The 14,349-nt window shown below is 47.0% G+C and overlaps 1 protein-coding gene across 10 annotated transcripts in view; it reads right to left on the reverse strand.

Moving 5' to 3' along the window:
* Positions 1 to 14,349, reverse strand: part of ANKRD44 (ankyrin repeat domain 44) — a 153,094-nt gene that overhangs the window by 62,617 nt on the left and 76,128 nt on the right. For all 10 annotated transcript variants that reach the window (XM_081863850.1, XM_081863843.1, XM_081863846.1 and 7 more), the window contains exons 4-6: positions 9,900 to 9,970; positions 4,361 to 4,561; positions 2,949 to 3,036 (exon numbers count right to left, since the gene is read on the reverse strand). In XM_081863850.1, the coding sequence (XP_081719976.1) occupies positions 2,949 to 3,036; positions 4,361 to 4,561; positions 9,900 to 9,970 (360 nt within the window). The remainder of the gene's footprint in view (positions 1 to 2,948; positions 3,037 to 4,360; positions 4,562 to 9,899; positions 9,971 to 14,349) is intronic.

A 14,349-nucleotide genomic window follows, 5' to 3' on the forward strand; every position in this document is an offset into this window, starting at 1 on the left:
AGGCTTTTCTTTTCGCATGCAGAAATTCTGTTCACGAAAAGGTCCCCAAAAGCTTCAAACTTCAATCAAAACACCCTCACTGTTACCAAATATTCCTAGCAAAATACTTGGATTATTTTTCTAATAACGGCAAGACTGGTAACATATGGCCTTAGCAGTAAAACTGTGAGGGAATGTGCTGAATGCACAGCTGGAAAAGTAAAGATTTCAGGAAAGGATTACTAATGACTTGCTTTTGTTCTGCTAAATTTCACAGTGCACAGATATAGAGGGTTTTCGTTTTGTTTCTTATTTTATTTATCGACGATGCTCTTGTTAATTACAGCTAACCCTTAAAGGTTGGTTACTGACTGAGTTCCCTAGCATTCTAAAATTAGAAGCGTTCAAAGGATGGCAATGATTTTGAATTAATGGTGCATTTCCCCTCCAGTGTTTCTGTACACTAGCATATCTTTGACATCCACCTAGTTGGTGGTTTTGTACCCGCTGAGCCCAGAAATAAACTACCACAGAAAGTGGAAGTCTCCCTGGGAGACATGGGCACATTTTCTCTGAAACAGCCCAGCAATAATGGACAAATGATCATTCCCACTGTGAAGATTGCTCTGTGCCAGTGAGGAGCCAGGTAGGCTCACGACAAGTCCTTAAGCAGCGAATGTTGTCCCTGCTGTCCGCATACACTGAGCTTAGCTGGTCCAAACATAGAGTGCAAGTGCTTTTTAGTATGGCTGCTGCACTGATCAACTAGCAAGACTTAAAGACCGAATTATTAAACCATCTCCGAAGGTCTGGCAATGAATTAAAAAAATGTCCAGTAGTACCTTAGAGACCAACTAAGTTTGTTCTGGGTATAAGCTTTCACAATTTTTTTTAATTTTTTTTAATTTTTTAATTTTTTAAAAAAATTATTTCAACTGCATCAGACCAACACGGCTACCTGCCTGGGTCTGCCAATGAGTGAAGGCAGAACTGAACCCAACAATAAATACAAACATTCCACCAAAAAGAAAAGGCCACCCATGGATAAGTTCCACCTCTTCTGTGTCCATAATATATAGTTACAGATATGTGTGATATGACATCACCATGTTAAGATCCAAGCAGCAACCGAAAGACTAGAGCAGAGGCGATGAAATGTAATAGGTAACTTTTACATGATGATATCATACAAGTACACATTATGGGTGAACGAGGGAGAATTGCTCTTTTTGCGGCAAAACCCCCATTTCTCATTGCATGTAATTTCCGTCCTCACTTTGTACCTACCCAGATTATACAGAGACGTAAGTGACTTGCGTTTGTACAATCTGTGATTTCTGCCTGAGCCCCAAGCTGAGCACTGGTAGAACCAACATGTTCCTTTAATTCAGGGTTTGGCAAACTAAGGTCTGTGGGCCGCATGTGGCCTACTGGGCTCGTTAATCCGGCCTGCAAACCTTGCGGACCCTGACGCCCGCTCAGTCAGTCCCTGGGCTAAACCGGTGCGGCAGCCTCGCCACGCAAGGACTGACTTCTGTGATGCTGGCGCGGCTTTGGATTGGCTGCAGGAAGCTCCTGCGGCCAATCCAAAGCTGCAGCGCCTCTGGGCGAAGCCCCTTCTTTCCCGCTGAGACGGCTGCGTATGGCCAAGAGCCGAGCAGGAGGAAGCGGCGGTGGCGGGGAGGCTGCCTCCACTGCCCAGGCCAGCGGCCTGGGCTCTGCATCCCATGGACCCCTGGCCGAGGCAGAGGATGACGATGACGCTGCCAAAGACGAGGCGTCAGCGGCGGCTGCAGTGTGAGTGGCAGCAGGGGGTCCTTTGGGGGGGGTCATTTCGGGAGGGGGTGGGTCTGGTCCCCCATAAGGTCTTAAAGACAGTGGACCAGCCCCCTCCTGAAAAAGTCTGCTGACCCCTGCTTTAATTATTAACCTTACACACTCAGCTTGCTAACATTCACATAAGTACAGTGGTGCCCCGCAAGACGAACGCCTCGCAAGATGAAAAACTCGCTAGACGAAAGAGTTTTCCGTTTTTGAGGTGCTTCACAAGACGAATTTCCCTATGGGCTTGCTTCGCAAGACGAAAACGTCTTGCGAGTTCTTGCGAGTTTTTTCCCTCCCCCCCTTTTCTAAGCCACTAAGCCGCTAATAGCCGCTAATAACGCTAATCCACTAAGCCGCTAATGGCCGTGCTTCGCAAGACGAAAAAACCGCAAGACGAAGAGACTCGCGGAACGAATTAATTTCGTCTTGCGAGGCACCACTGTACAGGGCAACTCTCACAACATTCTTCAATCTATCGTAACCTGGTTGCTCTGTCTTGACAGTCCTCTGCCAAATGTGTTAACTGTCTCAGTTGAAAGATATTGTTTCAATACCTTTGTGCTTGAGCTGGCATGAAATAATACGAAAATTCAATTTGTGTGGATTAATCTACAAGGACTCATACAAGTTCGCACATGAGGCTACTGTCAACAAGTAATGAATGTGTATGCGTGATCCATCCCTAACCCTACTTCCCCATTCAAATATCACTGTAGTTCAATGGCTAAAAACTGAAGAATCAGACTGGGGTCACTATGAAACCACACAAGTCAGGAGATGGCCTTGGAAAAATCATCACGTCCGTAACATGAACTGCAGTAAGACATAAACAATGAAAAGCGCAAGAAATGTGCTAATTAAGTTCAAGAAAGAAGAGTTGGGATTTTTTTTTAAGCACAACTTGCATGAAGGCTCAACTGACAGCTGCTCAGTAGTGTCCATTACCATCTTTCTTTTCATGCTAAGGATTTTGTTCTAAAGGAATGCAATCCACGTTTTCCAGCTGTTTTGGCTAGTATATCGATGGTGCAAATTCTCAAGAGCTTGCAACTTTCAATCTGCATATTTCTAAATGGGTTTAAAAGAATCTCATTGCCTCTCCTGTTATTGCCATTTTTGTCAAAGAGTTAAAAAGAAGCTCTTACCCATGTACGCAGCCCAGTGCAAAGCTCTCCGGTCCTTTTTGTCAAAGGCATTGATGTTTGCCGCTTTAGCCAAAAGCAAGTTCACCATCTGAAGCAAGCAAACAAAGGAACGTCAAAAAAAGGAAGAAGCGATTATCAGTTGTTGTGGACAGCACAGGAATCCATTTAATGAAGACTGCTATGTCATAGAGGTGCTTGTGATGTAATGCTCTGATGAAAAATAGCTGTGAAACATAATATCAATTCTTATAATATAGTATTCAATCAGTTCTTATGAGCAAAATTTTAGAGCATCCAATCAGTCTTAGGTGAGGCTTTAAAAACTTCTAGAAAAGTGCAGCTCAACTGTGCCGGTTATCTTTTGACTAAAGCTTTTCCTGTAAATAAGCCAAACCTTTACAGTTAAGCAATAATAATAATAAAACAATTATTTATACCCTGCCCTCCCTAGCCAAGACCAGGCTCAGGGCGGCTAACAAGCAATAATAAAAACAAGTTGATTAAAATACAATTTAAAAAAGATTAAAATACAACACTAAAACATTAGGATGCAGAAAGAAAGAAGGGAATGGAATCAAACTGATTCTAAGCCAAAGGCCAGGTGGAACAACTCTATCTTACAGGCCCTGCAGAAAGAAATCAGATCCCGCAAGGCCCTGGTCTCATGAGACAGAGCGTTCCACCAGGCCGGAACCAGTGTTGAGAAGGCCCTGGCTCTGGTTGAGGCTAATCTAACTTCCTTCGGGCCTGGGACCTCTAGGGTGTTGCTATATAGGGACCTTGAGGTCCTCCGTGGGGCATACCGGGAGAGGCGGTCCCGTAGGTACGAGGGTCCTAGGCCGTGAAGGGCTTTAAAGCTCAAAACCAGCACTTTAAATCTGACCCTGTACTCCACCGGGAGCCAGTGCACCTGGAAAAGCCCTGGGTGAATATGCTCCCATGGCAGAGACCCCGTGAGGAGCCTCGCTGCAGCATTCTGCACCCGCTGGAGTTTCTGGGACAGCTTCAAGGGCAGCCCCGCGTAGAGCGAATTACAGTAGTCAAGCCTGGAGGTGACCGTCGCATGGATCACTGTGGCCAGGTCGGGGTGGGAAAGGTAGGGGTTCTTTCCCCTCTTCATTCTAGAGGGAACTTTTGAGATTCCATTGAGAGTTTCTATAACTTCCACACCAAGCTCATCACAATTTGTCATTGGCCAATTATGACCAAAGACAGCAGATGTTGTATTATTATTATTATTATTATTATTATCCCCTGCAACAAAGTTATCCCCTGATCCATTACATGGGGAGCAATAAAATAATGCTGGCACTCAACTCGGGGCTAACACCACGAATAGCAACGAAGAAAATTGCTGGCCTTCCCACGCACTGACATGAAAAGGTCCCGAGCCCACTATTAAGCCCACTCACTTCGACATGGCCATTCAGAGCTGCATGGTGTAACGCGGTCCGACCCCCTCTGTCAGAGACGTTGACGCCGCTCAGAAGCGGAATGATCACTTCGGCACACTTCACGGCTTTATTTGCAGCTGCTACATGCAGGGGCGTCTGCCAGTTCTTGTCCCGGGCATTCACATCAGCCGAATGTTTAATCAATACTTGCACTGCTTCCTACAAAGGCAGCACAGTTAAATTCTTACAAGCAAGCGTTTATTATAAATGCAAATCAGACGTTCAAATCTCCTGCACTGTGGCCACATCATTCCACCACTATAAAAACACCCAAAAAACCCTTTGGTATTCGAGATAACGGCTGTGCACACAACCCATTCACTTTGCATCCAATGTGCTGGGAAGCCACACGATGTGAGCCACAATCCATATCTATTCTGTATCTATCCTGTCATTTCTCATAAAATGTTGCATTTTGATGTGTGGGGTCCCCCCTTCCACCACCACCCAGCTTCGATCCGAACTGAGAAAAAGGACCTAGCTGAATTTTGAGTTACCGTATTTTTCGCTCTATAAGACGCACCAGACCACAAGACGCACCTAGTTTTTGGAGGAGGAAAACAAGAAAAAATATATTCTGAATCTCAGAAGCCAGAACAGCAAGAGGATCGCTGCGCAGTGAAAGCAGTGATCCCTCTTCCTGTTCTGGCTTCTGGGATAGCTGCGCAGCCTGCATTCGCTCCATAAGACGCACACATATTTCCCCTTACTTTTTAGGAGGGAAAAGGTGAGTCATAGAGCAAAAAAATAAGGTAATTCCAAACGCACCGGACCATAGGACGCACCGGACCATAGGAGGGAGAGAACAGGGGAAAAAAAAATCTCCCCCTCTCTGTTCAGCGCCCGTTCATCGAAGCGGCAGGAGAAACGGAGCCCCTTCCATTTCTCCTCCTGCTTCGCTGAAGGGGCGCTGCGCAGAGAGGAAAAACTGTGCAGCGCCTCTCCAGGCTTCAGGCGGCTATCCGCAAGCCTTCGGAGTGGAGCAGGAACTCCCGCTGTGCTCCGGAGGCTTCAGACAGCTTCAGTGAAAGCAACGCGAAGCCTCCGGAGCACAGGGGGAGCTCTCCCTCTGCGCTTCGGAGGCTACGCGTTGCTATCGCTGAAGCCGAGGAGCCTGCATTCGTTCCATAAGACGCACACATATTTTCCCTTAATTTTTGAAGGGGAAAAGTGCATCTTATAGAGCGAAAAATACGGTATGTGTACACAGCCTCTAGTCGTGTGCCATCATCACACATCAAGCACCTTAATATTGATGGATGTTTGGTGGGACAGGCCTGGGGAGCTGTGCGACCTCATGGACCGGGAGAACAGCACGCCCAACCGCCCCCCACAAGGAGACTGATAAGTGAACATGAATGCATGTACTGAAAGGAAGAAGGCTATGCCGGAAAAACAATCCTCCTAAAGTGTGCACACAACTGGAGTGCCAACTTAGCCGAGCAACTGTGGGTGCCCCGTGCCGTGGGTGCCATGCAGCGTGCATAGCCCTGGCACTGTAATTTGTGGGTGCCCTGCCCCTTCATGGGGAATTTTGTGGGTGTTCGGGCATCCAGGGCCCCAGGGAGTTGTCACCTATGTCACACAATGTGCATTCCCCATCACTATTTTAGTGTTTCACAGCAAAGGGAGGGTTACACTTCAGAATCAATATATATTAAAGGGTTTACAAATCCATCTTGTCAGCCAAACTTGTCATATTAAATTGAAATCATCAGCTCTGACATACGAAACAAACCCAGTAGGTTGCAATTCTGGGTCATAAAGATAATAGCTGTACCTCTTTGCTCTTTATAGCTGGATGTTTAACCTTTGCTATTAATGTGTGTAGACCCCCCCCCAAACTTTCATTTCTTTCCAAGCATTTGTATTCCATTAGAGATTTCTTTCACTGGACTTTTGTCAGAAGCCAGCAGCTGGGAAACTCCAGGAGTGACCTGACAGTCCTCGACTTCAGAAATGAGCTCCAAGGATTTGTGCCTCCAGGCTTGGCAAGTGCTCCAATGGTCGCTGAAGCAATTCCATCCATCTCTGGAGAAAAGCCAGCTAGCAACTTTTTCAAAAGAAGATACACTCAGCAGCCAATTCACCGGCACGCATTGCCTCGACTCAGTGTTTGGATGATGAAAACGCAAACACAAAAACGACAGCTTAGAATGAGAGGATGGAATCATTGAAAATTCTGTCCTGCTTGGTTGTTTTGTGTTTTTCTTAGGAATGGACAAATCTTGTCCAGTTCTTCTCTCAGCCTCTCATTTTTCTCAATCTTAAATTCGGCTTCCTCCATTTCCACTTCACTTGTGAATATATATTTTTTAAGTTCACATGAAAATTTGTACACATTTGTATATGTATTGCTCCTAAGATATCCCTTTTTCAGGTCATTTTCTCCTAATATAACACATTTACATATGCTGTTTTCACTAACATAAACGTTTTGTGCCCACTTCCCCTAAATATGCTTTTTTTTTGTACACATTTTGCAAAATTTAGAGAAAGGAAAAATTTAAAAGGAGAGCATAATTTTGGTTCATGTGTTGGTTCAGGAAGTACAAATAAGGTAGGTTCACATAAATAATAATTTAATATACAGTGGTACCTTGGGTTACGTATCCCTCTGGGTACGTAATCTTCGGGTTGCGAACACGGCAAACCTGGAAGTGTATACTTCCGGGTTTTGCTGCGCGTGCATGTGCACAATCTGCGTGCGGCACGCATGTACACAAGAAATATGCACACAGCGCGCATGCGCAGAAGCGATCTGTGCACTGCGTGTGTGCGCAGAAGCGTTCTATCGCGACGCACGCATGCGCAGAAAGGCACTTCTGTTTATGGACTTGTTGGGATATGGCCGGGCCTTCAGAACAGATCCCATCCATAACCAGAGGTACTACTGTACAGTGGTGCCCCGCAAGACAAATGCCTCGCAAGACGGAAAACCCGCTAGATGAAAGGGTTTTCCGTTTTGGAGGTGCTTCGCAAAACGAATTTCCCTATGGGCTTGCTTCGCAAGACGAAAATGTCTTGCGAGTTCCTGCAGTTTTTTTCCCCTCCCCCCCTTTTTCTAAGCTGCTAAGCCGCTTATCAGCTGATCCGCTAAGCCGCTAAAAGCCGCTAATAGCGCTAATCCGCTAAGCCGTCAATGGGCTTGCTTCGCAAGACGAAAAAACCGCTAGACGAAGAGACTTGCGGAACGGATTAATTTCGTCTTGCGAGGCACCACTGTATTTATATCCTGCCTTTCTTCCAAGCTGGGATTTGCGGTGGCTTACACCATTAAAAAATATCAGTTATAGAATACAGAGTAATAAAAACAAACTAGTTAAAAGCATGTGGCACTCATTGTTCCTAAAAGCTAGCAATGCTGATGGCAGTAGTCTTGCATGCAGCTAGACCACTTAACTCCCTTAGACATCAATAGCATTTAAAGCAGTCCAAGGCTGGAGGCAGATCACGATGGGGATTGGGGTGGGGTGGGGTTCCCCAGAGTTGAAGGTGACCTGATTTAGGATGTGCACACTCAGCTCAGTATCATCCTTCGCAAACAGGCTGTGCAAGATTTCTCAGTGCTTCTAAAACCAGCCTGATGACAGACAACACTGGACAAATGAAACGTGTATGTAGGAAAACAGCTATATCATAACCTCTGTCTGGAAAACTGCTGTGTGCCTCCAAACTAACTGTACACAGGACTGCAGCCTAAGCCAGCAAATCTCTAGGGAATGTCCCATTTATGTCAAGGTTATTCCAGCGTCTTATTATCTTCCGTGTTCTGCTTCCTGCTACGCTACAAATCAAGTGTCACATTAACGAAGGTCCTCTGCCGGGATGTTGGAAGGCAGTGGCTAACTATTTCTGCTTCAGTTAAAAATAAAATTTGCTTTCAACGAAACCTACACTTTTCCTTCCTACAGCTTTTGACTGTGCGCCTTAGTGGCAGTGGACAGGAAAAAGATAATACAAGGTAAGTAATGGGTGACCAGCAAGCGTCGCAAAGGTATATCTTTCTTAAATGTTCCAGCTGAAATTTTAGCTATAGCCTCGTGGCCTGAGGCCTTGATTACAGCTAATTACCGTATTTTTCGCCCTATGGGACGCACTTTTCCCCCTCCAAAAATGAAGGGGAAATCTGGGTGCGTCCTATGGGGCGAATGCAGGCTTTCGCTGAAGCTTGGAGAGCGAGAGGGGTCGGTGCGCACCAACCCCTCTCGCTCTCCCGGCTTCAGGAAGACACCCGCAGCCTAGGCAGCCCTGCGGGAACTCCTGCAAGGCTGTCTAGGCTGCAGATAGCAGCCTGCTTCCCGGAGCACCTGGTGCGTTGAAGGCATAGCGTCTGGCGCTTCGGGAACACATCCGCAGCCAAGGCAGCCCTGCGGGAGTTCCCACAGGGCTGTCTAGGCTGAGGATAGCAGCCTGCCGCCCGGTGCGAGGGGCGCCCTGAAGCAGAGCGCCCCTCGCGCCAGGCAGACATCTGCAGCATGGGGAGCCCTGCAGGAGTTCCCCACAGGGCTCCCCACACTGCGGATAGCAGCCTGCCGCCGGCGCGAAAGGCACCCTGAAGCAGAGCGCCCCTCGCGCCGGGCAGACATCCGCTGGGCAGACATCCGCAGCGTGGGGAGACCTGCAGGAGTTCCCCGCAGGGCTCCCCACGCTGCGGATAGCAGCCTGCCGCCCAGCACGAAAGGCGCCCTGAAGCAGAGTGCCCCTCGCGCCGGGCAGACATCTGCAGGAGTTCCCCGCAGGGCTCCCCACTGCGGATAGCAGCCTGCCGCCCGGCGGGCAGGGCGCACTTAAGCAGAGCGCCCTGCGCACCGGGCAGACATCGGCCACCCCCACAAGCTCGGGGGACAGCAGGGAGGCGCAGCGCTGCCATCCCGCTGTTCCTCGACCTGGTTCGGTTTCCCCGGCCTGGTTTTGGGGGGGGGGAAACAAAGGAAAAATTTTTTTCCTTTATTTCCCCCCAAAAAACCTAGGAGCGTCCTATGGGACGAAAAATACGGTAATTAACCAACCAGGTGGAAGCAGGCAAATATATCCCCGCTTCTGCTACTGAACCAGCTGAGGTTTACTTTGTCAACGAAATACATGAAACCAACACTTCACAATATCTTGGATATATAAAGCTAAAAGGTAAAGGATGCCTGGACAGTTAAGTCCAGTCAAAGGTGACTATGGGGTTGCAGCACTCATCTCGCTTTCAGGCCAAGGGAGACAGCGTTTGTCCACAGACAGCTTTCCAGGTCATGTGGCCAGCATGACTAAGCCACTTCTGGCGCAATGAAACACCGTGACAGAAACCAGAGCGCATGAAAAGGGTGTTTACCTTCCCGCCACAGTGGTACCTATTTATCTACTTGCGCTGGTGTGCTTTCGAACTGCTACGATGGCAGGACCTGGGACAGAGCAACAGGAGCTCACCCTGTTGCGGGGATTCGAACCGCCGACCTTCTGATCGGCAAGCCCAAGAGGCTCAATGGTTTATATATATATCACTCACTTCGCTCCTTGAAGCAACTGCTCGGTGCAGAGGGGTCAGCCACATGTTGTCCTTGGCATTGACACGTGCCCCTGAAATGGAAAGGGAAACATCTTTCAGACCATCTGAAACAAAACTGGTAATAATTCCATTGCACACATGCAAGTTGGGGCGCAGAACGATGCAGGATTGCGCTCCAGACTTTGCAGCTTCATTTTTAACATCGACAGGGTCGATAGCAAAGCTAATTTGCCCTCAGGTGGTCCTCTGTAGAGAATTCAACTAGGAAGAGTTCAACAGAAAAGACGAACAAGTTAGATTGGTTCCGCCATCCCTAATATAAGCGCCTCTTCCTGGAGATGAGCATGTTTGTATGTGTGTGTGGTGGTGGGAAGACAGAAGGAAAGAACGGCCCAACTCATAGCTGTCAAGTGTCCCTTATTTGAAGGGACAGTCCCTTATTCCAGCGTCATGTCCCGCTGCTGTCCCTTATTGATGGATGTCCCTTAAATGTCCCTTAAATGATGTCCCTTAAATTTCAAAGGAAGCAGCTCCTCTCCCTCCCTCCCTGCCAGCCAGGGAAGAGGGAGGCTCCAACTGTGTTGCTTGGCTGTGTTGCTCACCCAATAAGAAGTCTAAGAACGACTGGGTGGTGGAGCGTGAATGCCTTGTGTGTGGCTAGTTAATGCAAGCTGAGGGTTTTTTTTAATGCTGGACGCCATTTTGTTGCACGTGCTGCTGCAAACTTTGCAGTGCAAACCAGGCCGGGGAGCCATCTTAAGCTGAGGCTGCATAGGCCTTGTGGTGCATGTGATTCAGATTCTATTCAGTTGAACCTCTGGTTACAAAGTTGGTTGGACAGTGTTCTCAAAGCTACCAGCATGAGTTTGACCAGACTGCAGGAGGACAGGAAGACTGGAGTGCCTGGAACAGGTGAGGCTGTAGGTCCCTTATTTTGGCTGCTGGTCCCTTATTTTCAAGGCTGCTGGTCCCTTATTTTCAAATCTGTAAGTTGACAGCTATGGCACAACTCAAGTTGAATGATTGCAAAGACATCCAAAAAGCTCACTCATCACATTTCAAGCAATCTGAAGAGGACTGAGCAGCTAAGAACCAACTGTTCCCTTTGAAAGCTGCATGGGAAGCTCAGGAACCAGCGTTGTATCATTATTCTTGCAGGGGGTTGGACTTGATGATCCTCAGGGTCCCTTCCAACTCTACAATTCTATGATCCTAGTAAAAGTAAAGGTAAAGGGACCCCTGACCATTAGGTCCAGTCGTGACCGACTCTGGGGTTGCGGCGCTCATCTCGCTTTATTGGCCGAGGGAGCCGGCGTACACCTTCCGGGTCATGTGGCCAGCATGACTAAGCCGCTTCTGGCGAAGCAGCGCAGCGCACGGAAATGCCGTTTACCTTCCCGCCGGAGCGGTGCCTATTTATCTACTTGCACTTTGCGGTGCTTTCGAACTGCTAGGTTGGCAGGGGCAGGGACCGAGCAACGGGAGCTCACCCTGTTGTGGGGATTCGAACCGCCGACCTTCTGATTGGCAAGTCCTAGGCTCTGTGGTTTAATCCACAGCACCACCCACGTCCCTTATGATCCTAGTAGTCGTTTATTTATTTATTTATTTATACCCCACCTTTCCCCCCTGACAGGGACTCAAGGCGGCTTACAGATAAAACAGGAACAGCTAAAAACAGGGGTGGAAACAATAACTGAAGACCAAATAAACATAGAATAAAAAATTATAGAAATGTGAAAGAACTGTTAAAAACATACAGGTGATTACAATAAAATGAGCACAGCACCAGCCATTTCAATAAAAGTAGTCAGTTCCCAAAAGCCTGCTGCAATAAGAAGAGGTCTTCACCTGCTGATGGAAGGACAACAAGGGAGGAGAGCCAGTCTAACTTCTCCAGGGAAGGAGCTCCAAAGTCTGGGAGCAGCCACCGAGAAGGCCCTTGGCGTAGGCAGCTTGAATGCTCACACAGCTAGCAAAGTTGCTCCTATTATGTGGCCATCTGTACCTGGGGCCAGGTGACTGGGCAACAGCAGAGAGTGCAAAAGACAAAGAAGGGGCAAGTATTTCAACCCACACCACTTTTTGTTGGCTGGATATAAAGCGAATGCTTTAAGGCTAAAGCTTTTAAGAATCATAGAATCATAGAGTTGGAAGAGACCACAAGGGCCATCGAGTCCAACCCCCTGCCAAGCAGGAAACACCATCAGAGCACTGAGCACATCCTGCTTCTACCACTCCCACGTAAATATGTACATTTAACCCTAGGTGCCAACTCCCTGGGGCCCTGGGTGCCCGAGCACCCACAAATTTTGGTGCCAGGGCCCTGCACGCCGCATGGCACCCACGACTGTGGGGCCAAGTTGGCACTCCTGCATCGAACGTTTTTATAAAAGTGCACTTATCCTCCAGCAATACTATCCTCTACCCCACCTGTCAAGAAAAGCCTTACCATTCTGTGGGTTTTATTTTATTGTATTTTTTAAAAAACTCTTCTCAGGACGGTTTCTAAATGTTATTTACTGCCTGTATAAAGCATACGGCTCTGTATGCTTTCCTTCACCACAGTGAATTCAGGGTGGTTTTTGTTGTTTAGTACTGAATAGGAGGGGGAAGAAGTTACCTAAACCATAATCCCCACCTCAAACCCTATGTGCAAACTGAATAGCATGCTGTTGTCGTTGAAGAGGAATTTGAAGACTGCCTTATAAGGTGGTTGTGACATTCGTTCACTTATCATTTGGTAGGCCCTCCAAAAAAACAACAAAAATAAGTTTAACGTTGGTTGCTGCAGTTCTATTGCCAAAAAAGAAAACAGATTACCATATTTTTCGCTCTATCAGACGCACCAGACCACAAGACGCACCTAGTTTTTGGAGGAGGAAAACAAGAAAAAAAATATTCTGAATCTCAGAAGCCAGAACAGCAAGAGGGATTGCTGCGCAACAAAAGCAGCGATCCCTCTTCGTGTTCTGGCTTCTGGGATAGCTGCGCAGCCTGCATTCACTCCATAAGACACACACACATTTCCCCTTACTTTTTAGGAGGGAAAAAGTGAGTCTTATAGAGCAAAAAATACGGTAAACTATAACAGTCAAACGACCACAGTCCTGAAATAAGCTACTACACTATCTGTTTCATCGCATTCTGGCTTCCACATCCTCTTCCTTCACGTTTTGCAAGGTGCCGTTTACCTAACCGAGAGGAATGATCTGCACGTTCAATCGACATGTATTTGTAAAGCAATTATTATAGCCTAAGAAAAATTCAGTCAAGCACAAAAGAGGCATTGCAGTTCATTACCACCGTCTTTAAAAGCCAAAGAGGTCCCTTGACCCTCATCTCAAGATCTGTAGCCTCACCAATCACTTGAGCCAACATTATCCTTACTCAGAGCAGACTCACTGCAATTAATGGACACAAAAGGATGTATGTATAAGATCGTTATGTCCACTACTGTCCATGGGTTTACTCTGAGTAGAGCTAGCATTGGACACATCCTATGAGTGGTAGTCAATACTTGTTCTACCAAGACTCCTTTGAAGTTAATGGACATGACAAACTTAGATTCATTAATTTAATTTCCCCAGAGGAACGTGGCCCATTTAACAAGGCTATTTAAGTAAGAGTTTTAAAATTCAGAAGATCTATTTATCACTGGGTGTGCTTGGAGATGTTTATTCCTATGAGCAGAAGTCATAGGAACGTGAGAAAAGTCCTGCTAGACCAGCTCCCAAACTCATCTGGTCCAGTTTTTACAGCAGCCTTTGAGAAGTCTTCAAGCAGGATGTGGGCACAACAACCCAGAATATATCTTCATATATTTCCACCACTACACACGCTTACAGGTTACACACGCTTCAGGTTATAGACTCCGCTAACCCAGAAATAGTGCTTCAGGTTAAGAACTTTGCTTCAGGATGAGAACAGAAATCGTGCTCCAGCGGCGCGGCAGCAGCAGGAGGCCCCATTAGCTAAAGTGGTGCTTCAGGTTAAGATCAGTTTCAGGTTAAGAACGGACCTCCGGAACGAATTAAGTACTTAACCTGAGGTACCACTGTATTATTATTGAAAGTAAGTGAGTCTGCTTTGTAGGCAACCATGCCTTAGACATAAGACTTAACCGTGGTTATGTCTCCATAGGGCCATTACTGTTTTGAAGGTTAATATTTATAAAATCTCTTTACTAGGCTTGCAGGAAACTTCAGCCCATGCTATGCAACTGATATTCCACAGTGGTTTCCTTGTGAATTCACTCGAGACTTGCACCTCTCTTCTGTTTCTGCGTGCTTTTGTTATGAGCAGGCCCTGGATTTGCCACAATAATGTGAAGAAAGGATGTAGCCATGACAGGATAGTTGCAGTCATAAACCATGCCTTTTCGTCTGACTTCGCAATGTTTGTTCATGAACGGCTTTGAAGAGAGGAAGCAGAACTATTCCTGCTTTGT

Source organism: Podarcis erhardii (assembly GCF_964252035.2).
Source record: "Podarcis erhardii genome assembly, chromosome: 1".
NCBI classification, from domain to species: Eukaryota; Metazoa; Chordata; class Lepidosauria; order Squamata; family Lacertidae; genus Podarcis; species Podarcis erhardii.